The sequence below is a fragment of the Balaenoptera physalus genome, assembly GCF_965194825.1.
Source record: "Balaenoptera physalus genome assembly, chromosome: 1".
Taxonomy (NCBI): Eukaryota; Metazoa; Chordata; class Mammalia; order Artiodactyla; family Balaenopteridae; genus Balaenoptera; species Balaenoptera physalus.
The window spans coordinates 176253210-176277740 of record NC_138882.1 but is presented as its reverse complement, the minus strand read 5'-3'; the positions used below and the strand labels follow the sequence as shown (position 1 = coordinate 176277740).

The window sequence follows — 24531 nt, the reverse complement described above, 5'->3', positions numbered from 1 at the left end:
CCAGCCCTCGTTTTGATTCTGTGTGCCACGTGCCATCCAGAGGTGCTGGGTTGATGTTTTGTTCATTCATTCAGTGGACAGTGGAGCAGCCTGGTGAGATGGAAGGGACACAGCCTTTTGAATCAGTCAGACCCCAGCTTCAAACACTGGCTCTGCCACTTGCCAGCTGCCTGGCCCCAAATGTTGGGAAAAGGAGACACTAATCTTACCTCGGAGGGTTGTAGCGTGGGAAACAGTGTGCTGTCATGGTTAAGCATTCAGGCCCCCAAGTTGTCCTCTTGCATCCATTGCCTGGCTCTGCCACTATTTGTTCTGCATCCTTGGAAAAGTTACTTAACCCTCCAGGACTCACCTGCTTCATCCTGTAAAATAGGGATAACAACGGTAACCCATCCTAACAGGGTTGTGGTGCAGGATGAAGTGCTTCTGAAAGGCTTAGCCCCAGTGCTCAGCACATGCTAGGTGTGCAGTACGTGTCCACTACTGGATAATAGAGGTAACACATATAGCCATTCTTATTACTAATGTGCTATGTTGACTTCCTCTGTTGGGCCAGCCTCATGCTAGGGGTTGGGGATGCATTGGGTCACAGAGCTCAAGGGCAGGGGAAGAGACATGAAAGAAATTATTATCCTGCAGAAGTCTTAAGTACTGTCATTGATGGATGGCAAGGGGCTGTGGAACAGTGAATTCCAGAATGCTGGTACCTCTGCTCCCGAATATCAGAATTCCTTATGTAGAAAAAGGGCTGTGGTGGAGTGAAAGTGCATTGGAAATTTGGTGGGTTTTGCTTATTCAGGTTTTCACTGGGAAGTGCTAAGGCCCTGAAGTAGTATATTAGTTTCCTATTGCTGTAGTCACAAATCACACAAACTTAGTGACTTAAAACAACACAGATTTATTCTTTTACAGTTCTGGAGATCAGAAGTCTAAAACGAGTCTTCCTGGGCTAAAATCAAGATGTTAGCTAGGCTGCCTTCCTTTCTGGAGGCTCTAGGGGAAAATCCATTCCCTTGCCTCTTTCAGCTTCTGGAGTCCCCCTGGATTCCTTAGTTTATGGCCCCTTCCTCCATCTTCAAAGCCAACAATGGCCAGTGGAGTCTTTTTCACATCTCACCACTTTGACTCTCCTGCCTCTTCCCTCTCTCACTTCTAAGGACCCTTGTGATTACATTGGGCCCACCTGGATAATCCAGGCTAATCTCCCCACCTCAAGATCAGCTGATTAGTAATCTTAATTCCATCTGAAACCGTAATTCCATTTTACCATACATACTCACAAGTTCCAGGGATTAGGACATGGGCACCTTTGGGGGCTGTTATTCTGCCGACCCTAGGTGGGGAGGTGCCGTGTGAGTTTGAGGTATTGTCCAGAGGCCCCTGTGGCTGAAGCGTGGAGAGTGGGAAGGGGCCTGGGAAGAGGTCAGAGGCAGGCCTTTCAGGCATGGTGCCTTGGGGAGTTCTTGGACGCTCTTACACAGAGGAATGACATTTGATGGCTTGCATTTTTAAAGGGCTTAGTCTGTTGGTTGTATAGAGAAAGGATGTGGCGGGGGGTGCCCGAGAGGAAGCGGGGAGCCCATACTGAGGTCCAGGGACAGTGTTGGACTGGGAGGGGGATGGGAAAGGGGTGAATCAGAGGTGTTGTCGACAGGATTGCTGGAGAGTGAACGTGAGGTATGGAGTAGAAGGAGACTCCAGAGGGCTCTGAGGTTTCAGGTGGATGGTGCTGATGTTTCTGGACATGGGAAGATGATGTGGATCCCAGGGCCACAGACCACAAGTGCTAATACTTACGACAGAGTTTTCTGTGTGCCGGGAGCTGTGCCGAATGCCTTGCATTGTAATTACAAACAGCCCTCCGTATCCATGCGTTCTGCATCCATGGATTCAACCAACCGAAATTCAATCTGAGGTTGGTGAATCCACAGATGCAGAACCCAAGGATAAGGAGGACCAACTGTACCAAGCCATTTTACATAAGGGACTTGAGCATCCGTGGATTTTGATATCTGTGGGGGGTCCTGGATACCAAGAGATGACTGCAATCCTTGCAGCCCCATTGGAGGCAGGCATGGTAATTGCTCCATTCTATGAGAAGCATAGAGTATTCTGACAAGAGCGTAGACTGCCTGGGTTCGAATCCTGGCTCTGCCACTTGCTTGCTGTGACACTTGGGCATGTGCCTCAGTTTCCTCATATGAGAATGGGAGCAATGATAGACTAATCATAAAATTAGTGTGACGATTAAAGAGTTAACATATATGTAAAACACTGATGACTCATGGAAAACACTGGTTAAGCATAATATAACAGTATCCTTATCTTTAAACAAGTGAGATAAGGCACAGAGAGGTTAAGTATCTTGTCTAAGGACACACAGCTGCGGAAAGCTGGGATCCAAAGCCAGGCGCTTAACTACCATGGCTTACCTCCTCCTTGAGAGGACCTCTCAGAGCTGTGGTGAAAACTGCACGTGCTAATACATATAAAAGCCCTCTTCATGGTGTTTGGCACATGCTATATATTCCATAAGTGTATGTATGTGGAAGTGCAGTTTCTTTTTCTGTAAAATGGGGGTGATGATGACACCCACCCTGCCTCACTCACAGGACCATAAGGCTCAAATCAGGAAGGCAAAGCACTTTGGAAATAGTAGAGCTACCGACACATAGGCCATTTTTATACTCAGGTTCTTCAAAATGGCCTTGTTGAACCATTTCCCCTTGGAATTTCACTCACAGATGTGCTGAGGTCTTTCATACTGTCATTCATCTTTGTCCACAACTCCCCATCTCCCTGCCTCCACCCCGATGCCCAGGCTTTGACAGAAGAGAGGGGGGAGGACCCTTCACTTTGCAGTCAGGGAACCAATCTCAATGCAGTGGCAGAGCTCGATTTGCTTGTGACCTTCTCCATCAGCTCCCTTTGTTCATCTGCAGACTCTGTACCAAGATCATAAAGGTGTCTCATGGGAATGTGTCTCACCCGTTCTTGCTATCCCTGTGGCCTCACAGTTGGAGCTGTTCCCTTATTGGGCTTTCTAAAACCCTTGTTGAGGCAAAGCCACCAGGCAGTAGGTGTTTCTGTCCCAGGCATCCCCCTTTCCCCTTGGTTCTCACAACACTAGCAGCCCCGGGGAGCTCCCCCTCTGTCGTCACCATCCTTAGATATTTATTCAACGTACTTTTATGGAGGACCTGTATGTGCTGGGCAATCTGTTAGGTGCTGGGGAGCAATAGTGAGCAAATGGAGCCTGTGTTCTGGTGTGTGTGGGAGGAATAGATACTAATTAACCAATCACGCAATGAATGTAAAATTCTGACTTTAATAATCCTCTATAATAGGAAGATTCAACACAGTCCAGGAGGTCAGGCTTCTCTAGGACGTGGAAACTAAGCTGAGATCTGAAAGATGAGTGGAATTTACCAGGAAAAAAGTAGAGCGAGGAGTGGTCCAAGGAGAGGGACTATCGTGTGTAAAGGCCCTGTGGTAGGAGGAGGCATGGCTCTTTGAGGAACTGAGAAAGAAAGCTAGCACGGCTGGGCAGAGATGGGGAGGATAAGCTGAGGCTGGAGTCATGAATGGGTGGACTCTACAAGGCTTGATGGGCTTTACTGAGTTTGATCTTTCTATCTGATGGAACTGTTTAAGTGTGTGTTGGGGGTGGGGTAGAGATATGAATAAATTTGTCGTTCGAATAATCACCATGGCCGCAGTGTGGAGAACCATGTAGGAGGCCAGAGAGGACTCCTCTAGGCCAGTTAGGAGGCTGCTGCGGGAGTCCCATGAAGAGATGGGAGTGGTATGGATTAGAGTGGTGGTGCAGAGAGAAATGGATGAAGAGATACTTAGTAGATAAATTAATAGTGTAGCAGTCATCCTATGGCTGCTTTTTACTGAGCACATATTATGTTCCAGCTGCTGTGCTAAGCACTCGGCAAGTGTTATCTTATTTACTCTCAGGGTTATTATAAGGATTAAATATTCCTGTCCTTTTACAGATGAGGAAACTGAGACCCAGAGAGGTTAAGTCACTCACTCAAGGCTGCACAGCCAGTAGGTAGCAGAGCCCTAGAGCAGCTTCTCAAACTTTAATGTGCATTTGGATAACTTGAGGATCTTGTTAAAATGCTGGCTTTGATTCAGCAGGTCTGGGGTGGGGCCCGGGATGCTGCATTCCTAATATGCTCCCTGGGTATGCCCAGCTGCTGGTCCCTGGACCACACTGAATAGCAAGGGTCTGTCTGCCTCCAGGTTCCACACTCTCAGCCATGGTGCCTTAGAACAGCTACAGATGGGGTGAGATTTCTGAGACTGCTCAAAACTGAATCCCATCCTGGGCAGAATATGGGCGTGCTCTCTGGACCTCAGATAGGTCAGAAGTCATATCACATTTTCACTTCCTACATTTGTCCTTCAGTAGCTCAAGCAAACCCAGAAGTGAGAGGGTTAGAGGTAGCACCTCCCTGTCTACTCCCCACCCACCCCTCCACCCCTCAGCACAACCAAACCCCATCCTGCATCCGCTTCTGAACTATAGGCCAGGGGTTATGTGCATTCACAGATGTCTCATCAGCAGTTGTCAATCAGATCATTTTGTGATAGAAGGGGGTGGACTGAGAAATCTAATGTGGATGGTTTTAGGTACCAAGCTGTCAGCTGTTTCCCTGGGCTGTGCTGAAAGTGAAGGAGAAAAAAATCACCCGAACATTCTAATCTCTTCATCTGTGTGGTCATTAGATCCTGGGATCATTAGAGACCAAGCCATTTCCCACTCAGCCCCTGCAGATGGGCCAGGTGTCACTGCTGGGAGACACCAGTAAGGCTACAAGTCACTGTGTGAGCACTTGTCTTTAATGACTGGGAAAATCCATTTCCCTTCCTGGCAGCTTTGAGATGTTGCAACTGTGCTTCTGGGTCATTGCCAGACCTGATCCTGTCTGTGTGCGTGTTTTATTTTTAAAAGGGGAGAACGTCTCACTGCTTCGGTGATCGCTCCTTTCTCCCTAGCTGCCGCCAAAGAACTTTCCAATGCAAACCTTCTATTCAGTTTCCCACTCTCAAGGCGGTCCGCCAGTATTCCTATTTCTTCCTCTCCCCAAACGCATCATTTCTTGGCTCCATCATTCTGGGGCCCCTCAGGCTGGGGTGGGTGTCTTTGTCTGGGCAATGCAGTGGATTCTAGTCACTTTTCTGCAGGAGAGGATTCTAGAGCTCTGAGACAGGTAGAAAGAACATCTTAAACAAAATAGTAATTTCTGCCTCAAATTAGTAAATATTTTTCATTTTAAGAGTTCATGTCATTGCAATTTGTTCAGGTGGACAAGAACAGCTTTTGTTTGAGAAAGAACTGAAGAGGTGTCTTAGGATTCTGCTCTGATTGCTCTGCCTCTCACTGAAGCTTTGTTTCCTGCCTCTGCAGAGCTCGGTGAAGGGAAGGCTTTGTGATCTATTGTTAGGTGTTCTTTGAATCTATAAAGCATAGACTGCTGGAAGGGAGGGGCTTCCAGACCATCCAGAGCTCCTGTCTCTAGCATGGACACGCATGCATGCACACACACACACGTGCACACACACCAAAATGATGACTGCCTGGTGTGTATTTCTAGAACCCAGTGCAGGCAGAGGTGTTTAGTTCTCGTGTCTCTTGATTCTTACAGCCACGTTCTTTTTTTAAGATTTTTAGAAATTTCATGTAATGTCTGAAACATTTATATTAACATATTTCCATACATATTTCCATACAAATACAAATATAAGATTTTTAGAAATTTCATGTAATGTCTGAAACATTTATATTAACATATTTCCATACAAATAACCCAATGAAAGTTTAGTATTAGTTGTTTTGTTTGTTTTTTTATACTGCAGGTTCTTATTAGGCATCAATTTTATACACATCAGTGTATACATGTCAATCCCAATCGCCCAATTCAGCACACCACCATCCCCACCCCACCGCAGTTTTCCCCCCTTGGTGTCCATATGTCCATTCTCTACATCTGTGTCTCAACTTCTGCCCTGCAAACTGGCTCATCTGTACCATTTTTCTAGGTTCCACATACATGCATTAATATACGATATTTGTTTTTCTCTTTCTGACTTACTTCACTCTGTATGACAGTCTCTAGATCCATCCACGTCTCAACAAATGACTCAATTTCGTTCCTTCTTATGGCTGAGTAATATTCCATTGTATATATGTACCACATCTTCTTTATCCATTCGTCTGTTGATGGGCATTTAGGTTGCTTCCATGACCTGGCTATTGTAAATAGTGCTGCAGTGAACATTCGGGTGCATGTGTCTTTTTGAATTACGGTTTTCTCTGGGTATATGCCCAGTAGTGGGATTGCTGGGTCATATGGTAATTCTATTTTTAGTTTTTTAAGGAACCTCCATATTGTTCTCCATAGTGGCTGTATCAATTTACATTCCCACCAACAGTGCAAGAGGGTTCCCTTTTCTCCACACCCTCTCCAGCATTTGTTGTTTGTCGATTTTCTGATGATGCCCACAGCCACGTTCTTGATTTCTCTTTCTGTAGCTCAGGCTGCCCCTACCCCCATCAGCTGCTTCACTTCTCTTGCTGGTTGGCCCCCTCTCTGACTCCTGGCTGGAAAGGCCTTCTCTTCTATCAAAACCCGCTCCCTCCCATCTACCCCAAGGCCAACCACCTACACAATCCCTTTAGGCTTTAGGAGTAGCACTATAACATGTCTTCCTTATGTTTTTCATTTTAACAATCTTTCATTTTCACCTTACAAACATTTCTAGATATTCATTATAGAAAATCCAGAAAATATAGGTCAATAAGAAGAAAAAAATAACCACTAAACCTCTCACTATCTGACATAACCACTGTCAGCATTTTTGTGCATTTCCTTCCAGTATTTTTTTTTCCTTTAAAACACTCATACATAGTCCAGTGATCTTCACACCATGTAACTTGGTATTCTGCTTTTCCAACTAATATTATATAATGAACATCTTTGTGTGTCTCTCCCTATATAGTGATATTTAGTTTATATCACTAAACATTTGGAAACACAATTTTTAATACCCGTTTCATACTTTACATCTCATACTTTAGCCCTTGCATGATTATTTTTAATTGGGAACAATACCTATCCTGTCAAGCCCACTGAACTGCCTGATCAAATGAGAGAAAGTGTGCAGAGAGCTGCACAAATATGCACAATGATCATTCATGATGTTAGTTTTATCTTCCCAAGTGAACTACTTTATGTGTTGTCATGAAATTGTTATATACTTTCCTATTCAAGTTTTGCACAGCAGTGGGCAACACTAGCTGTCTGGGTTTAATCTTTAAAAGGGAACGTACTTATTAATAACTTCTAATTTTTTTCCTAACAATTTCTTAGAGGCTCTGGCCTAAGGAACTTACCTGAAATATAGAAAAGGGAGTGTGCACAAAGATGTCCATTATGGCATTATTTACAATAGCCCCAAAATAGAAATCACTGACATGTACAATTATTTGGGAGGAAGGTTAAGTAAATGATGCTGAACCTACTTGCGGAGCTATTATATAGCTATCTAAAATGATGTTTACAAAGCCTTTGTAATAACATGGAAGATGTTTATGTCATCATCACTGGAAGAAGCAAAGATAAATGAAAAAGAGTGGAAAGAAAGACACCAAAGTGGCAACAGTGGTTATAATATTTAAATGGTAGATGATTATTTTCTTTCTCTCTGTTTTTCTGCAATGAGCTTGTATACCTTGGATGCATTAAAAGATAGGTAGGTAGGTATATGGATGGATAGATAGACAGATCAACCTTATTTTTTAAACTATCGGAAAGGATGTAAGCAGAAGAGGCAAGTACGGGGCACAGAACTGAGTTCAAGTGAAAGTAGTGACCCAGAGGTGGGAGAAAAGGGCATGGGGGGCTGAGCCCAGACTGGGCTGGAACTTCTGGAAAACGCTTAGAGCCACAAAAGGTGCCTTTTAGTTTATTTTTGGAACAGGAAGAACAGAGTGAGGATGGGCACCTCATTTGAACATGGTAATATAATTATAAAAGGAGAAACCAAAATTGCTAGTTCCTCATTTGCTCCATCTTCTGACCAGTGTGGGTGGGACAGGTTTGGTGAGGGGAATGTGAAAGCCCAATAGGGCTTTTGAGGAACCGAGGGGTAAGAGGAGCCACAAGGAGACTGGCAACAAGCACATTCTATCATAATTTATACAAGTGGGGGAAAACAGAATTGTCATGTATAAATCTGGGTGAAAATGACATCAACATCCTGCAACGTTCCCTACTATTTTTTAAAAAAGAATTCAGACTTTTAGAAAAGTTGCAAAAAATACTACAAAGATTCACATTTACCCTTCACCCAGATTCCTCAAATGTTAGTGTTTCACCCTGTTTGCTTTGTGTACACTCTCTCTTTCTACACACACACACACACACACACACACACACAGAGGTTTCTGAACTATTTGGGAGTAAATTGCAAGCATAATGCCTCTTACCCCTAAATACTTCATTATGTATTTCCAAAAGGTTGGTTCTACTTTTCTATATAACCATAATAAAACCAGAAAATTAACATTGACAAAATACTATCTGATCCCTATACCCCATTCACATTTTGTCAATTATCTTGACGATTGTCCTTTATAGTAATAATAATAATAGTAGTTGTTATTATTTCTGCTCCAGGATCACATCCAAGATCATGTATTACATTTAGTTCATGTCTCTTTAGTCTCCTTCAGGCTGGAACAGTTCCTCAGTCTTTCCTTTTCTTTCACGACCTTGATGTTTTTGAAAAGTAAAGGTCATTTATGTTGTAGGTTGTCTCTCAATTTGGGTTTGTCTGATCTTTCCTCATGATTCTGTTCAGGTTTGCATTTTTGGCAGGATTACCACTGAAATGACGTGTGTTCTTCTTAGTGTGTCATATCAAATGGCATGTGATATCTATTTGTCCCCATTAATAGTTTTTAAAAATATAAATTAATAACAGCTTTACTGAGTTATAATTCACATATGATAAAATTCACCATTTTAAAGTGTAAAATCCAGTGGATTTTAGTATATTCCCAGAGTTGTACAGTCATTATCACAATCAATTTAGAACATTTTCGTCATCCCAAAAGGCCCCATACCCATTAGCCGTCATTCTCCGTGTCTTTTTCCCTCACCCCTGGTGACTGCTAATCTACTTTCTGTCTATAGGTGTGCCTATTCTGGACATTTCATATACATGGAATCATATGCTGTGTGGCCTTTTGTGTCTGGCTTCTTTCACTAAGCACAGTGTTTTCAAGGTTCATCCACATTGGAGCATGTCTCAGCACTGCATTCCTTTCTATGGCCAAATAATATTCCATTGTATCTATTTACACATTTTGTTGGTTCATTCATCAGTCAATGGACATTTGGGTTGCTTCCACTTTTGGGCTATTACAAATAGTGCTGCTATGCACATTCGTGTACAACTTTCTGTATGGACATATGTTTTTAATTTTCTAGGGTATATGTCAAGGTCCCCAATACCACCGCTAGGTTCAGTGATTCACCAGGAGGGCACATAGTCCTACTCCTGGCTGATTTACTACAGTGAAAGGACACAAAGCCAAATCATCAAAGGGGAGATGTGCATACAGAGAAGCCCTGGGGAAACCAGACCCAGCATGCAAGAGTCCTCTCTGGGTGGAGTCACCCAGAACACACTTCGTTCATTCAGCACTGAGTTGTGATGACACGTGTGAGACGCCATCCACCAGAAAGTTCATTAGAGACTCAGTGCCCAAGGTTTTTACTGGGGGCTGGTCATGGAAGTACCCTCAGCCTAACATGTACCAAAATTCCAGACTCCCAGAAGGAAGGCAGGTGTTCAGCATACACCACATTGTTTGTACAGTCTCGGTGCAGTAAACCACCCTTACCCATCAGACAGTGGTGAGAACACTCACTAAATCCAAGTTCCCAGGCGCCAGCCAAGGGCCAAATTTGCAAGCAGAGCCTTTCTAGGGATAGAAGTCTCAGGCCTACTGTGTTAACTCTGTTCTGCACAAGTCTACACCCAGGAGTGGAATTGCTGGGTCACATCGTAACTCCATATTTAACTTTTTATGCCAAACTGTTTTCCAAAGCAACTGCACCATTTTCATTTCCACCGGCAGTTGATGAGGGTTTCCACTTCTCCACAGCCTGGCCCACACTTGTTATCGTCCATCATGTTTATTGTAGCCATCCTAGTGTGGCTGATAGGTTTTTACGTTAGTGATTTGCAGGCATTTAGAACCAAAAATGAGGATCCATAGGAGCCAAAGTGCGTTCTCTAAGAACAAGTCGTACCAGTCTAACCCCTGATTTTTCGTAAAAGAAAAAAAAAGCCATCTATTTTCTCTGTACTAACTGTACTGGGGCAGAGTGCGTTTGTATTTCAGTCCTGTCCTTCATGATATCTTCGTATACAAAAATGGAGACACAGGGCTTGGACTGATTATCTGGAAGATTCCTCACTTGTTGACAGATGACACTCAAAGAGCAGCGCTGGAGCCAGGTGAGGGGCCCCTGCTGCTGTTTCCCCAACTCTGTCCTCAGCCCAGCCATTTAATGTTTCTCTCCAAAACTTGGGGGAGACACAGATGGCGGTCCCATGAAAGCAGGCAGAATACCCAAAACATGCAGACACACACACAATGAATGATAAGATCTGGTTCCAGAAAGATCCTGACAGCACGGAATGAGTATGGAGAGTCCAGCGAGATGCAATTGTTAGGGACAAATGGCAAGTCCACACCCACAGGGTCTGGTCCAGATGTAACCAGAGAGAGTTTGCACTTCGGTTTCTGCTCGTTACCAAAAGCCAACGATAACAAATGGGTGACAAAGTCTGGGCACCCTGGAAAAACGTTGTGATGGGTATCTGCAGTTTCAGGGGATTTAGAGCTCTGCCATCAGGCGATCTGTTGAAGGAGCCGGGCTGTTCAGCCGGCCAACAGGCAGCCTAAGGTGACTTGAGAGTTGGCTCCCCCTGGATGAAGATCTGTGGTGGGAGCATATGAGCTGTCTTCCCCATGGCCCGTAGGGAAAAGCAGATTTGGATTGATTAAGAAAGAACTTTGTGGGCTTCCCTGGTGGCGCAGTGGTTGAGAGTCTGCCTGCCAATGCAGGGGACACGGGTTTGAGCCCTGGTCTGGGAGGATCCCACATGCCGTGGAGCAACTAGGCCCGTGAGCCACAATCACTGAGCCTGCGCGTCTGGAGCTTGTGCTCCGCAACAAGAGAGGCCGCGACAGTGAAAGGCCCGCACACCGCGATGAAGAGTGGCCCCCGCTCGCCGCAACTAGAGAAAGCCGTCGCACAGAAACGAAGACCCAACGCAGCCATAAATAAATAAAATAAATAAAGATACATGAAATTGCTAAAATTTAAAAAAAAAAGATGAAAAAAATTAAAAAAATTAAAAATAAGAAAGAACTTTGTGAAACTCTGCAATTGAAGAGCTGCCTGGTAAAGAGGTAAGCACCCCGTCACTGGGGGTGTTCAAAGAGAGATTACTTAGTCTTCTTAAGGAACTTGCATGGGGCAGGAGGTGGCCTGGGTAATCTTTGAAGCCTTAGAACTGCCTAAACATGAAGCCAGGGACTGTCTGTCTCTAAAGCCAAGTCCAGGGGTTGCCCAAGGCACATATCACCAGTTCCAGAGTGAGATTAGCCTTTCTGTAGGTCATCCTCTTCTTGTGCCCCTCACAATCCTACTTGTCCATCAGGACACTTGGATGCCCGTGAAACTCCCCTTGAGACACACGCTTGCCTTCTTCTGAGCACCTCTGTTACTCAGAAGCACCCCCCGCCGGTCCCCCCGACCCATTACCTATTTTACCTGTGACGTGTGTGGTCCACATGTCAAGTCTCCCAGCCATGTGTTAAGCTCCAGAGCCAATTTTCTTGTTTGTTCTTACTTTCATTGAGCAAATATTTAATGAGCACCTATTATGTGTCAGTCCCTTGGTGAGTTGCCAGGCACGCAGCAGTGACTAGGGGGTGGGGGCACTGACCAAATAGTTGCGAGTATAAAAGCTTAACTGCAGGCTGCTGTGGGACCTGACATCAGGAATGTGGGGAGGTCGTGGGGGCCTGGCTGAGGAGGAGGACTCCCTGCAAAAGTGCCCTTTCAGCTGAGAGTTGAAGGAAGATAAGCAGTTGGCAGGAAAGTGGAGGGAGGGGTTCCAGGGGAGCAGTCCCACCATGGCTGCAGCCCAAACTGCGGCCGAGCACAGGCTAGGACACCTGGTAGGTTGGGGCGCATTAGGAAGAGAAGTAAGGACCACCTGGCTGGAGACTTTCCCCGTCATCCCTGCTTATCCAGGGCCTGGGCTTGCGACCCGAGGTGGGAGACACGAGGATTAGCGTTCGAGGGTCTGTGTGTCCTTGTGCACGTGTGTGTGTGAGAGCAGCTCTGATTGCCTCCTGAATCCTGTCCCAAGTGACACAGGGATTATTTGTGCCTTCCTTCCCCTCCGTTGATGTGAATGACTGTGAGAACGGGCCACGTTCCAACATCCCCACGTCCCTGCAGTGACAGCTCCTTTGAGAACATGTAGATACCTATGGTTCTCTTAATTACTCCTGCGCACCCACTTCTCTCTCTCTCTCTCAAGCAGGTGGGGTTTGGGGGTAGGGTGCAGTCAGTCCTCCCCCTCCAGACCTCTGCTCCTGCTTTCCTGCTGCCATTTCTGTTTTAACAGCCTCCTGCTGTTCCCCTACCCATCCCCCACCCCTCCCTCCCCTCACACTGACTTAATCGAGGGGGCCCCCCCCAGAATAAGAGAGACTGAGGGAGGAGGCCAGTCTCCCTTAAGCGCTCATACCCAGCAATTACTTTTCCTTATTGCCAATTCAAGATAAGTAGAAAATAACCGAGGAATGGAACCAGGGCTCAAAGCCTGTGCCGAGTGCTTGGCATGCAGTACCGTGACATTTGCATGTGTGTCTCCTGGGAAGCCACACATCAGGCCAAGCATGGGGGTGGGGTCTGCTGGCCTGGGAGTTGAAAGAGCTGTATTCCAGCCCTGCTGGCTGTGCCACCCTGACCACCTTCCATCTCTGAGCCTCAGTTTCATCATCTATGAAGTGGAGAGATGGTACTAGATTATTCTGCCATTTCACGGAGAGCCCAGGCCACAGACCTGTCAGGTCTGCCCTCCTGGTCTGTGTGTTTTGGCCCCAGTGGTGAGCATGGCAATGGGTACTGTCCAGGTGTGCCTGGAAGAGATGGCTGCTAGACCTTGGCACCAGGGGTGGCAGGGCATGGAGAACGCAGGTGGCGATGTCCAGAAAGACAGTGCTGAGGCAGGAAGGTGGGCTGGGAGATGGAAGGAGAAAAGCAGAAGGGTGCCAGACAGTGTCTGGAAGTGAGCTGAAAAATAGAAATAAACACATATAGTAGACTGCTGGTTCTCAGATGTGGCCCATGGACCACGTGGGAATGTGTTAGAAAGACAGAATCTCAGGCCCCACCCCAGACCTGCTGGATCACAAACTCAAGGATGGGGCCCAACAGCCTGTTTTAACAAGCTCTCCAGGTGATTCTGATGCACGCCAAAGTCTGAGAACTAATAAGGTGGATGAAAGGAGGGGTGGATGGATGAGGCTTGGAGAACCAGATGGGTATTTTAAAGGCTGAGCAGGAAAGAGGACTCGTGTTTGTCGATCACTTGCTGTGTGAAGTCGAAAACTGGGCATTTCCAGCTACTTGCTTTCATTTAAACCTTTCAGGATTGTGGCAAAGCAGCCCTTGTTATTCCCATCTCAAAAATGAGGCAGCTGAGGCTTGGAGACATTTAGTTGCTTGCCAAAGTCAAAGAGATAGTGGCAGAGGTAGGATTAGAACCCGGGCCTCCCGGCCCCGAAGCCTGAGTTCTTTCCACGACACCAGGCTACCTCCCACCTGCCTGTCCTTCAGCTGTGCCTCTGCTGCCTGGGCTGGCTCCCTTCTCAGCCCTTTGGTCACCGCAGAGGCCTGCTCTGCTGTCCTTCTTCTGCAGCCTGCCATGAAAGGCAAAAGGGAGACCCTGGGGAGGGGTGGGGGAGCAGGGCTGGGGACAGATTGTCGCCTTGCGTTCCTCCAGCCTCCAGTGCTAAGTGTAGTTAGGGGACAAAGGTGCTTGTGTGCTTGTGATGCTGCCAAGGGGCTAACATAGTTGCCTTAGTGTAGTAAGAACTCATGCATGCACTGGGTGACAAAGCTGACAGATACTCATTGCCAAGCCCTGTGCAGGGTGCTTTGGGGGAACTGAGGCAAAGAAAATGTAGTTTCTAGCTTCAAAGAGTTTGTGGTCCAGAACCAGTAAAACAAAAACTAACAGTGACCAGCTGGGGTGCTAGGAGGCCTGGAAAAGCCAGCATGGGTCAAGCCAAGGGCAGGAGGAGTTCAAAGAGACTCAAGCAGTGACTTTAGGGGACAGACCTAAGGCTTCGGAGCCAGAGGGCATGGGTTCAATTCCCAGCATGCTCACTCACTCACCGCGTAATCCTGGGCGAGTTACCTCATGTCTCGACCTGTCTCATCTACAAAATGGAGTTAACAACCCCTAGCTCAAGGGAAGGTTCTATTAGATTCTAACAGGCATCCCTCGGTGAGTTTTGTTTCCTTCCCTTCAGAGGGTCACTTTAGGTCCGGGAAGGCTTCATGGAAGAGGTGGCTTTTCACTTTGGCACTGACGGATGGCTAGAATGTATTTAGTGCTTTTTGTGCCTTCTCTGAGGAATCTATGGGTAGACGCAAGATGCGTGGGGTTGTCTGAGGAGAAGAGCCTTCCAGGCATAACTGAATAAAACAGTGGTGAGAGGAAGCCGTCTTTCTCAATGTGGAAGATTGTTTTTATAATGTGGTTTCAAATCCTGTTGCAAAGGGCAAGGCCAGGTGGCCAGCCCGCGCTGTTGGGAATCTCCATGCTCAGGGTCTGTTTCTGCTCTTTCTTACAGATGATGCAGTTCGCCTGGCAGAGCTACAAGCGCTATGCGATGGGGAAAAACGAGCTCCGGCCCCTCACAAGAGACGGCTACGAGGGCAACATGTTCGGTGAGCTGACGTCGGAAGACCCCCTGCCCCTGGGGGCCAAGCAGCATTTCATTTTTGACTTTTTGCCTCCTGAGCTATGTCCCTGTTTCTCCAGAGCTGGGGGCTCCCAAGTCTGACTTCCTCCAGGGTTGTCTAGGCTTGTGAGCCTTCTAGGTTTGGGGGAAACCCACATGCTTCTCCCTCACCTCACACACTTCTTTATATGCACCTGTTGTTAATTTTCAGAGCAAACAAACTTGGAAATGTGAGTGGGGGCAGTGAGTGACGGACACTAGTTGCCATGGAGAAGGTGGGCAGATCTGAAGGACACAGAGGATTGGGTTTAAATCCGCTCCTCCAAGTGGCTGTAAAATGATCTTGCGTGTTTTCCTAGAGAAACCAAACATGTATCTGATAAGCTGGGCACACGCGCTGCCTTTAGGGTCTTGGGTGTGTGTCTCTTGCCGGGTGGCTTGGTGGACAAACAGTCACATGTTAGGGAGCAGCGTGGGTGCTGCTGTGTGTTGGCAGCTTGAGTCTGACCTGCAGCCACACTTGCCAACATCTCTGTCCTTTGCAGCCGTGAGATCCTCCTCACCCAGAGCCTCGGAAGCCCTTCTCACCTGAAGAGACTGCAAAGTGCCTCACTGTGGGCACGGCTTTAGATTTCAAATGTAATTCCCGGACAAATCACCAGCGCCCCTCTCTGCAGGCCTTTCACGTGAAAAGATGCTGGAGGCACCTGGCTTTCTTCTTCCCTGCGAGACAGGAGCTATCTGGGGAGCTGGAAACAGAAATTCATCACCTGTATTCCCCACCCCTTAGAGACACAGGCTCCTGACATCAAGAACCAAAGAGCTAAGTCAGATGAAAATCCCCAGAAAAATTTCAAAAGCAGGTTTACAAGGCCCCCCATGCGTATGGCAGAGTATTTGTGTTACGGGAAAAGGGACACAGGACCTACCTTCCTCCATGTCACCAGGCAGCATCCCAACCCTTCTGGCTGTTCGGACAGTTCACTCCCCTTGGGTAGGGGGGTGTGATTTGGGGTAGCTGCTGCTGCTGCGTTTTCCCCCTGATTATCATAGGCATGTAGGGGAAAAGAGAAAGTATCAAAAAGTGTAAAGCAGGCCAAAAATAACTTGTTCTACCATGTAGACGCAGCCTCTGTGGACATCTTGTCTTATTTCCTTTCAGTCTTTTCTTCAGTACGCTTCCCCAACCCATATACAATATTATGTTCTTCCTTTTCTTTTTTTTTTAACTGAATGTTACATCATATGTGTTTCCCTAACTCGTGTAAATTTTTTCATAAAGAATATTTTTAATGGTTGCAGTTATCGCATGGATGTGCCATAATTCATTTAACCATCCCGCTAATGTTGGACAAAGGGCCTTTCCAACTTTTCGCTATTAAAAATAACACGGCAGTTATCATCTTTGTGCATAAAACGTTGTCTTAGGATAGGTTCTGAGAGAGGACTCCTGAGTCGTGGGGAGGAAGACAGGTGTTTCCTTAACCTCAAATATGAAATGTGTAGATTCTAGTTTCAGAGGCTCGCTGCCTGACCTGTCCAGATCATAGACCTTCCCCAACATCCACATCAGCCCTGGGGAAAGATGGCTGGTGTGGCTCTCACCAAAGTTGTTGGAGCTTTGGCTACTAGTATAAATGAGGGACATAATCCTCTCCTCTCTACACAGTGTGCAAATATCCAGGGAATTGGTGGAGGTTGGGGGGAGGCTGTTGATCTCTGAAACTGCAGAGCATGGGCTTAGCTATGGCTGTGATCATCCACGGGGATAGAGGGAGCATCATCGGGAGCACTGCTGGGAGGAACTGGGCTAAACCAAGTCCCATTTTCTGAAATTCCTCAGGGCCTGTGATTTAAATCTCAACCCTTTGGCCCCTTTCCCATCACTGAGCCTCAGGAAGAGCGGGCAGCTTGGAATGATGCAAAGAAACCTGGACCTTGAACCAGAAGACCTGGGAGCAAGTCCTCACTCTGCCCTGAACTATCTGTGTGGCCAAGTCACTTGACCTCTCTGGGCCCCTGTTCGTTCATCTTGCACACTCAGGTTGCTATGAGAGCGTGCAGGAACGTGCAAAGGGCCAAGTATATATGAGTGATATAGGATTTCCACAGTAATAAGTGTGGTTGGCAGTTGCCCAGGTGAGCCCATGGAGGGTTCTGAGGTCCCCTGTCTCCCAAGAGTGACCTTGGCTAAGGCCCTGGGTACCTGATCATCCTGTGCCTGCAGCAGTCCTGGCAGTGAGACAGGGCCTTCCTTCTGCAGCCAGCCACTGAGCTGCAGTGGGAGACTGGCTCCTGGGAAAAGAGGACATGTAGGGCCCCAGGCACTGGGCAGGGAGAAGCTAGTCTTGATTTTCTTACACTTTCATTCAGCAGCTGCTTGTTTAGTGCCATGCCCGGTACTGACTGCTGGGGATGCAGGGATAAATGACACAGTGAAAACTCCACCAGCTCTGCAGAGACGTACACTGGCAACCCTTCCTCGGAGCCTCTCTGGGGTCTGACTAGGTGCTCTCAGAATGAGGGACACGTAGAAGGGATCATGTTCAATGATGTGACCAGTCCTTCACTGGCTTGTGGTTCTAGGTCCCTGGAGCCCAACAAATTCAAAATGACTTCACTACTTCCTGGTTGAGTGACCTTGAGTGTTCTCTGAGCCTGAGTTTTCTGTAAAGTGGAACTAATGAAAACATCACACCCCCAGCCCGAGGCCTGCCTGACACACAGAACCATCTTAATAGCTGGTAGCTATGCTTACTGTTGCCACAGATGGGTCTGATGATACAGAGGCTTATGGGAACACCCCCAGAGGAGGAGAGTTTAGGGGCATTCGAGGAACCTGGAGGAGGTTCTAGTTTGGGTTGGACCCATGAGGGGCTTGGAAGCCAGACTGTTCTGGATGATAGGAGATGAACTGGCCTGAATGAAGCTGCTTCGCACGCCACTGGCTTCTTTTGCTGGACTCATACGGGCTTGTGGGTGGCCTCGTTCCTGGGCTCTGGCAGCCGCCGTCATCAGTCACCTCACTGTAGGTGGGCCCCGCAGGGCATGGTCAGATGGCAGCTGTCCCCACCCTGCCCTGCCTGGCTGAGTGGATGTTCAGGGTCCCTGAGCAGCCTCCTGCATCCCGGTGCATATCAGTCTGCCACGGGCTCTTGTAGGCTCCTCGCTGGGCCTGCAGGGCCAAGAGAGCTGCATATGGGGAAGAGTAACGAGTTCACACTGGTGCCTGGCTTTGCAGGATTTACACGAGCTGCAGCGAAGACGTCGGCTGCAGAGCCTGGTCTCCCCGTGTGGCAGTTCACCAAATTGAATTTACCCTCCCCACCACCCGTGCGCCCCTCCCTGAATCTGTTCTCACTTTGAAAGTAAGACCTCTGGGTGAGGCACCTCTCAAGCCAGTTTTTGTGTCCTGAGCAATTTAAAGTGTCTTCCTATTTACCGCAATCTGGCTCAGCAGATCCTGCCAGAAAATGCCTCCAAGACCCTAGCAGCTGCCAGCAAAGTGGACACGGCCTGTTCCTCACGGGCACAGGGCCGGCACTCGATGGTGATTCTCTCATCACTGTGAAGTCACAGAGGTGAGCCTGCCACTTGAAGAACACATTCGAGGAGGGGAGTGTAGAGGGACCAGCCATAAAGCAGCAGCTGGTGATGCCGTAAAGCACAGTGGCTCAGTACGCAGAGGCCCAGCTTCCTTACCTGTAAAAGGGGCTGCTCCTAGGACCTGGGGGAAGCCAGCTGAAGAGCGTGGACTCTGAGGCCAGATGGCTTGGATTTGCATGCTGCTCTGCCGCTTCCCATCGGTGTGACCTTAGGCAAGTTTCTTAACCTTTCTGGGCCTCAGTTTCCAGCCTTAAATTGGGGACAACAGTAATACCTACTCAGAGGATTGTTTTGAGAACTAAATGAGTTAATATGTGAGAAGCGCTTGTATTCATGCCTGGCTCATAGGAAGCATTCTTCAAGTTCAGCTGCTATGAGGATGACATAAGGCCCTTAGGACAGTGTGTGCTTCTCCCATTTTGACTGGGCTGTGACCGAGTCTCCTGGACCCAGGGACCCACGTGAGGACTCCAGGGCTTTCCCAGCCCTGATCGCTCCTGCCCTATTGCCCTCAGCCCTCAAGCGCCCGTGGCAGAGATCACGGATGGGCAGCCCACTGGTAGTCAGTGTACCTCTCACCCTTTCATTTAAGCGGCTTACAATGGAATTTTTAAGAGGGAAGAGTCGGGAAAGTTAAGATTCAAGGCTGTGGAATAAATCGGCCTCCTGACAGCAGAAGGGTTTCCAGGAGAATAGTGGGACCTCATACTCAATGCTAGCTGCCAGCCTTAAAGCACTTAATGAGCATTAATCCTCCCAAGAACTCAGAGCAATCATAAGAACTCCATTCTCCCTTGGCAGTGGGGGAAATCGGTACTGGGCACAGAGTCTTGAGAGGTCCCCGGCAGAGAGGCCCTTTGGTGGCAAGTCCGACTCCCTCATCTTAGAGTTGGGGAAACCAAGCTCAGAGAGGGGAAGGGACTCGACCGGGGTGACACAGCATGTTAATTGCAGGTCTGGAATTTGAATCCTGGTGGCCTAGTCCCAGCCCAGTGCTCTTTGCACCACCCACTCTGAGATTAGCCAAATTGTCCAAGGCCAGATTGTCAAAGCACAGGCCTCTAGTCCTGGCCAGATCACCATCAGGAACTAGACATTCTCAGAACTCTAGCAAGAGCAAATTCTCTTTCAGGAGGTGTATGATTTGGGAGCCAAGAGCCCACCTGCTTCCTGTACATGCATCATACCAGGCACCGTAGCTGTATTCTCTCGTGTCCTCCTCACAGCCCTGCTAAGGTATAAATTACCCCCTTATCCCCATTTCACAGATGAGGAGACTGAGACTTGGCAAGGTTTAGGACTTGCTTAGTCACACAGTTATCAAGCAGAGACTTAATCACAGGTCTGCTGGACTCCAAAGCCCAGTCCACAAACCACCATGCTGCCCTGTCCTCCAGTGACCACATGCGTGGCTGTAGAGAAGGGAGCAGGGGCGGAGGGATGGTCTCAGGGTTGGTGGTATTGCATCTTCTACTCCAGTGCCCTCACAGAAACCCAGAAAGACATGTATTTCAGGTCAGGGTCTGCGGCCACCCATCTGAAGGCATCATGATTTATTGGACATCAGCTGACTATTCAGGGCCTGGGAAAAAGATTCAGATTTCCCTCTTTTCTCCCACCATAGGAAAATATTTAATCTCTGCCATTAACCTAAAAGCAGCTACTTACAAGACATGCCGTTGGCTGTCAGCATAATGAGCTGAGAAGAGCATGGATTTGAGAATCAGACCAGCCTGAGTCTGAATCCCGGCTCTGCCACTTACTAGTCATGTGACCTTGGGCGAGTTTCTTAAACTCTCTGCACCTCAGTTTCTCCATCTGTACAATGAGGACAGTGGTGAGGAGTAGAAAAAGTTGATGTTTGTAAAACCTGCCCATATGCTTAAATATACCATATGCACTCATTAACTATAAGCTGCTGCTTTTATTATTATATCAGTTGTAAAATAATTGTGAGAATAATTGTATCCCGAGACCAAAAAAAAAACAGTGTGTGGCACACAGTAGGCTCTGGGTAAATATTGTCAGATGAATGAATTGCCCCCTGCAGTCTCTGCCTGCCCTGTTTTCCCTTAAGCCCTTCCTCCTGGTTCTGCTGTGCTTGGTTCCTCTCATCCTCTGCAGCTGCTTTGACCTCCTCCATCACAAAGTGCATTAGGAATCAGCAAACTGACCCTGAAAGCGCAGCAGTCCTGCTTAGTCAGCGGCTCTGATCTTGGGCATCTTCTCTGTGGAGGATAGAGGTGCTTGTGTAGCCAGAAGCGACGTCCCTCTGCTCCATGCCGGCCCAGGGTGACCGTGAGAGCCCCAAATTGGATTCTGCCTCTGCCTGGTGAATCCCTGATAGAACTGCCCAACCAAATCCCCGTTTCAAGGGATGATTATGGCCTTGGGTGAGTTAAGAGGGAAAATGAACACAGCACGATTTTCAGATCACAGGCTGGGAATGTTCGGCCTTGGAAGAGAAAAAAATCATCTTTGCCATGTAAACGGAGCAAATATGATGTTGAAGAGGGAATAAATCCAGGCCCCAAGATGTCATTTTTACAATTGCATTTTGGCATGTGACTTAGTGCCTTCTGCAAAACGTTCACAGTCTCCTACACAGACACACACACACCAGTCTTCCCGGGTCTTTATGTGGGCGGAGAGCTGCACTGCAGTGTGGCTGCCGGGAGAACTGCACACTTTGCAGATAGACAGTTTGTGAAAACCACTTGCTTCCCAGTTTCCACAGGTCTCCATGCTGTTTCCACGGTTCTCTGTGTTTGCTTCTGGGTGGCAGCGGTTTTGACTTTGGAGTTGTGCCTGGGTTCAAATCCCTGGCGTTTACCAGCTGAATTAAATTGGGCAAGTCACAGAGTTCTCTGAACCCCAGTTTACTCACCTGTAAAAGGAGGCAGACGGGGCTAGGTAGCCCCAGTACAGTGCCTGGCACCCAGTAAGTCCTCATAAAACATTAGGTTTTTCTTCCCCGAGTGCAGATACACCCTTCCCAGTCCCTTTCCTATCTCCTCTCTTATCAGGTAACAGGGCACTTGGACTTATCTGGCTGAAAATACTATATCTGCTCTTATGTTTTGATTTTCAGAGGTTTTTCTTTTTTTTTTTTTTTTTCTTTTCTGAAAAACAAAAACAAAACACCAAATATCCATAGTTCTTAGAAAATCGATGTCAGGCTGTGTCGTTCCCTGATTTTGGCAGGCCGTGGTGCACATCCCTGACCCAGGCTCTGAGTTTGATTTGAGAAAGAGCTGTCATCAGCCTCCTCGGAGGTGGCGATGTTGCAATTCCTTGGGTAGAATGGGTCAGGCTTAAGGGCAAGGAGCAGACCTTCCCGGCAGTCACATGTCTTGGGAGCCCGGGCTGCTCCATCTGGAGGCCAGAGGCTGTCAAAGCACAGGGGAAATGGATTAGAAGCACCAGTCACTGGCAAATGGCCTTTAGCACAAGGAGGGAAATAGCATAAAAATATTGACCCCACACATGTGAAGGACAGACAGGACTGGCAGTTGCTGGTCAGATGCTGCAGCTCCGTGGGGGCCTCCCTGTGGCCTTGAATGACACATCCACGGCTCCTCAGCCACCTTCTAAAGACCAGGGTGTCCCTCGGGTCACACTGGGTGACTAGCAAAGCAGAGCGCTCACCTCTAAATTAGCCTGCTGGACTTTCACGCTCTCAGGCTGCTGACCATTCAGGGTGCGCTGCTCTGCACCCTCCTGCCGAAAAGATGTGTTTTTTTTCCCAAGCAGTTTCTAATTAAGATGCATCTTAGCTGTTTTCTTTTTCTTTTTGTTTAAAAGGCTTCCCACCAGCACAGAGCATAATTTATTTCTCTAGAAAATATAGCAGCAGGTTGTTGTAAAAAGAAAACTCGAGGCTCAGAGCCTTGGGTCCCCATCCCAGCCCTGGCGCCAGCAACCATGGGAGCCGGCGACCTCCACTGGGCCCCGTCTCGGCTTCAGTACAAAGAGGTTTGCACCCTGGCCCCTCGCTGTCCTCTCTGTGATTCTCGGTTGGTTACTAGGCTGATTTCTTTCTTTCTCTTTTTTTTTTTTTTTTTTTCCGCCTCTGAGCGGCTATCTGGGCTATGCCGATTCTCTTGAAATCTGAAATTTTAGTAGCAAGTTTTGCTTCTGTTGGGGAGGAGTGAGTCAGGGTATCTATTCCCAGAGCAAGTTGCTAGGGATGCATAAGATGATTCATATTGAAACTGACATTCCCTCCTGGGGGTGACGTGTTCCTGCCCAATTTACAAAGACCTTTCCTTCCTTGGAAACAAGGCAGAGCCCACAGCAGACAGCCAGCCCTCTTTTCTTCACACCGCACTGATGGCAAGCACTTGCCAAATTTCCCAGCAAACTCAGTGACAAATAGGTATGTGAATTCGCAAAATCTCAGACTGTCTGTGCCAGTTGGATTCTTTGAAACCATCTGGTCCAGTGTCTAAGGCTGGGGAAAGAGGCACAAGGGGGACAGGGACTCAGGAAGGCCTAATAACCAGGACTTGAACTCTGGTACTTTGACTTGAGCCTCTTTTTCTTTTTAATTACTTTTTAAAAATTGAGATGTAACTTATAACTTACATATAGTAAAATGCACAAATCTTAAGTGCACAGCTCAATGAGTTTTACATGTGGATGCACCCCTTGATCTGCACCCACAGATCAAGATAGAGAGCACTTCTGTTACCCTCCAGAAGGTTCCCCCAGACCCTTCCTGGTCCCCAAGGGCCATTGCTGTTCTGACTTCTATCACCTTAGATTCGTGCTGTCTGCCTTAAAATTTCATATCATACTGTATGTACTTTTATGGTTTACTTTTCTTTCACTCATAATTATGTCTTGAAGGGTTCATTCTTTTTCAAGTGTATCCATTCTGCTGTTCCTGGACATTTTTGTTCCCAGCATTTGGTAATTATGAGTAAAGCTGCTATAAACAGTTTTTGTTTGTCTCTTTGTTTAACATTTAGTGACTGCTTCAGCCCTGCTCTGGAGAGGGCCCCTGCTCTTCCTGCCTTGACTTACGGGTGAATCGGGGCTCTCAGGCCAGCTGCCTCAAGTGCCCCTTGCAACAGAAGGAACAGTCAGCCGAGGCTTCCTTCACTACCCCCTCCCCACACTGTCTCACCAGCCCACCCAGCTGTGACACACGGGCACAGATGGCGTGAACTGGAGCTTCTTTAGTTCAGCTACTAGGCTAGGAAAGGGGTCTTAATAGAGAAAATGTTGACCTTGGAGTCAGAAGACTTGAGTTGTCCAAACCCTGGCTCCACCACTAACCCGCTGGGTAGGTGTCCCGTTTCCTTTTCTGAGCCTCAGTTTTCTCTCCTGTGGAATGGGGATGATGACACCTTCTCACAGATTGTCATTGGGATCACAGGAGACCATTTCTTTATCTGCCAGTGATCATTCAGTGCCTACTGTGTGCCACTAGACCCTGCTGGAGACACAGGGGAAACAGCGGGGACCAAGATGGACACGCATGTGGATGTCCCAGGGTAGTGAGGAGACGTAGGCATGAACTTGTAGTTTCAGTTAAGGCAGTATGAGTGCCATGAGGTACAAGCTCACACCAAGGGCTCCTTAACTCATCCTTGGAGGGATGGGCTTCAGAAAGATTTCCTGGGGGAGATGGCCTTAACTGAGGCCTGAAGCATGAATGAAGAAGCATAAGAGAGGGATCACGGGCACAGAAACACATGTGCAAAGGCCTCGAAGGGGAGATTGAGCACGACTGTGGCTCCTTGGGGTCTAAAAGGTGTTCAGTGTGACTAGAGAGGATGAGGGCATAGTGAGAGACCATCTGTGAGCAGCTAGCATTTTAAGGGGATCCA

General features: G+C 47.6%; 1 protein-coding gene across 3 annotated transcripts in view; it reads left to right on the top strand.

Annotated features, from left to right (window-relative positions):
* MAN1C1 (mannosidase alpha class 1C member 1) overlaps nt 1–24531 on the top strand; it is a 131586-nt gene that overhangs the window by 38066 nt on the left and 68989 nt on the right. For all 3 annotated transcript variants that reach the window (XM_082423135.1, XM_082423137.1, XM_082423138.1), the window contains exon 2: nt 14978–15074. In XM_082423135.1, coding sequence (XP_082279261.1) covers nt 14978–15074 — 97 coding nt within the window. The remainder of the gene's footprint in view (nt 1–14977; nt 15075–24531) is intronic.